At 46.3% G+C, this 1,953-nt stretch overlaps 1 protein-coding gene across 1 annotated transcript in view; it reads right to left on the bottom strand.

Annotated features, from left to right (window-relative positions):
* Positions 1–1,657, bottom strand: part of LOC102758161 (probable inactive serine protease 58) — a 3,601-nt gene extending 1,944 nt beyond the window's left edge. The window contains exons 1-2 of the mRNA XM_006777125.1: positions 1,627–1,657; positions 191–347 (exon numbers count right to left, since the gene is read on the bottom strand). Of these exons, the coding sequence (XP_006777188.1) occupies positions 191–347; positions 1,627–1,657 (188 nt within the window). The remainder of the gene's footprint in view (positions 1–190; positions 348–1,626) is intronic.
* Positions 1,658–1,953: the final 296 nt, after the last annotated feature.

Raw genomic sequence — 1,953 nt, 5'->3', positions numbered from 1 at the left:
TCAGCTTCCTATTGACCTCCTCTTAAACTGATAATTGTGTATGATTTTCCCCATTGGGAAGAAGATCTTTCCTCTTTCTGGGTTCCTCTAAATTCCCCAGGATGTCATTAAAACTGGCTGGAATGCCTCATCAGACCTACTTTTGTTTAAATATCTCTCTCCTGGTTTCCAAGAGCAAAAGGTTACTTACGGTAAGGGGCAGTGAGCAGCGGTCAGGACCCACTCCGGGTGAATGAGAGACCCCACACAGGGCTCTGGACTGGACTTCAGATAGACCATGTAGGGAATAGTAAAATCTTCTGATAAGTTTGACTTTTCAGTTTCAGAATATTTGGCCAGAATAATTCCTAAGTAATTGATGGAGAAAGAGAGACAAAGAGGTTGAGAAGTGAGGATTGGCTAGGGCAGTGGTCGGCAAACTGCAGCTCGCGAGCCAGATGTGGCTCTTTGGCCCCTTGAGAGTGGCTCTTCCACAAAATACCACATGTGGGCACACACATACAGTGCAATTGAAACTTCATGGCCCATGTGCAGAAGTTGGTATTTTGTGGAAGAGCCACACTCAAGGGGCCAAAGAGCCGCATGTGGCTCGTGAGTCACAGTTTGTCGACCACTGGGCTAGGGTAATGTTTCCCAGCCTAAGATTTTTCAAAGATAAAATCAAGGTCTTCAAATTATATTAAATATATATGTCTTAAATCAGGGAGAATCAACCATGTCACTTAAGTTATGTTTATTAAAGAAACTGACACATGTCTTTGCCAAGCATAGAAGTAAAAAATGAAATATTCCCTGACTTTGCAGGTGAAAGGAATGGAAAAGCTTGGGGTAGGGCCATGAGGCTTCCAGAGCCCCTGACCAGTTCACCTTGATTTCCAGTGCTCACTCTTCTCAAGTCCATCTGCCCACATAAAGGGAAGACATGCTTTTCCTGTGGTTGTCCAGGAAACGTGGCAATCTAGGAAATTACACACTCAAGACTAGAGCACTTATTAGTGACATGTCCTAACATGCTTCCAGGCCTCAGAGGGCTTGGGGAGAGCATTGATGGGATAAGCTGTGCACGAGAGTTGGTTCCTTTTGTTTCGTCAACAGTTCATTGAAAGAAATGCCCTCAGCTTCCTATCTCTTCAGTGTGGTTAGCTACTTCCCTTTCTGACACTTCCCTCCACCGCCCCATCCCCCTCAAGGTTATAACAAGGGTCCAGACTCTCACCAGCTACACTCAGGAGAGTGAAGATGAGACAGCACTTCATGGTGGGCCACGATCTCACCAGGAGCAGACAAGTTGGATCAAATTGGAAATGATCCCAACCGTTAGTCTAAGTGTCCCTGTCAAGAACAACTGGGGGAGGGATGGACATTAATTTGGGGTTAGGGGGGAGAAGCAAGGATCTTAGAGTAGTCTTCAAACTAGTCTTTATCAAAGCTGAGAACTGTCTCTGCTGAGGGTGACAGAGAGGAAGGAGCAGACCCAGTCAAGACCCTGGTGCCTCTTCTCTGACCCTAAAATTCTCAGGAGTCCTGAGGTGTCTACTGACATTTCCCCACCCCTCTCTATGACATAGCCCTTCTCTGTTGGCCCCTCCTCTCTTTGTGACCTCCAACCTCTCTCCCTGCCCTCACTTGTCACCTCCTCTTTTCGAGAATCCCTCATAGAGCCATTCTCATAGACTCATCAAACACTGGGGTAGGAAGCACGTTTAAGAAATCATCCCTCCTCCCTCATTTTAGAGATGAGGGAGCTGGGTCTTCAATAGAAGTTAGTGGCAAAGCCAGGACTTGGAACTGAGTCTATAGATTTCCTCTGACAGATTGAACTTTATCTGAGCCCTGTGCTCCCAAAATACAGCAGTGGGTAACAATAACCCTGGGAATCTTGTATTTTGGGAAATGCTACCCTTCCCCACGTGAATTAGAAGAGACTTCCTCGTGGCACCCATAAGACTTTGG

The sequence above is a fragment of the Myotis davidii genome, unplaced genomic scaffold, assembly GCF_000327345.1.
Source record: "Myotis davidii unplaced genomic scaffold, ASM32734v1 scaffold329, whole genome shotgun sequence".
Lineage (NCBI taxonomy): Eukaryota > Metazoa > Chordata > Mammalia > Chiroptera > Vespertilionidae > Myotis > Myotis davidii.
This window is presented reverse-complemented; position numbering and strand designations above follow the sequence as displayed.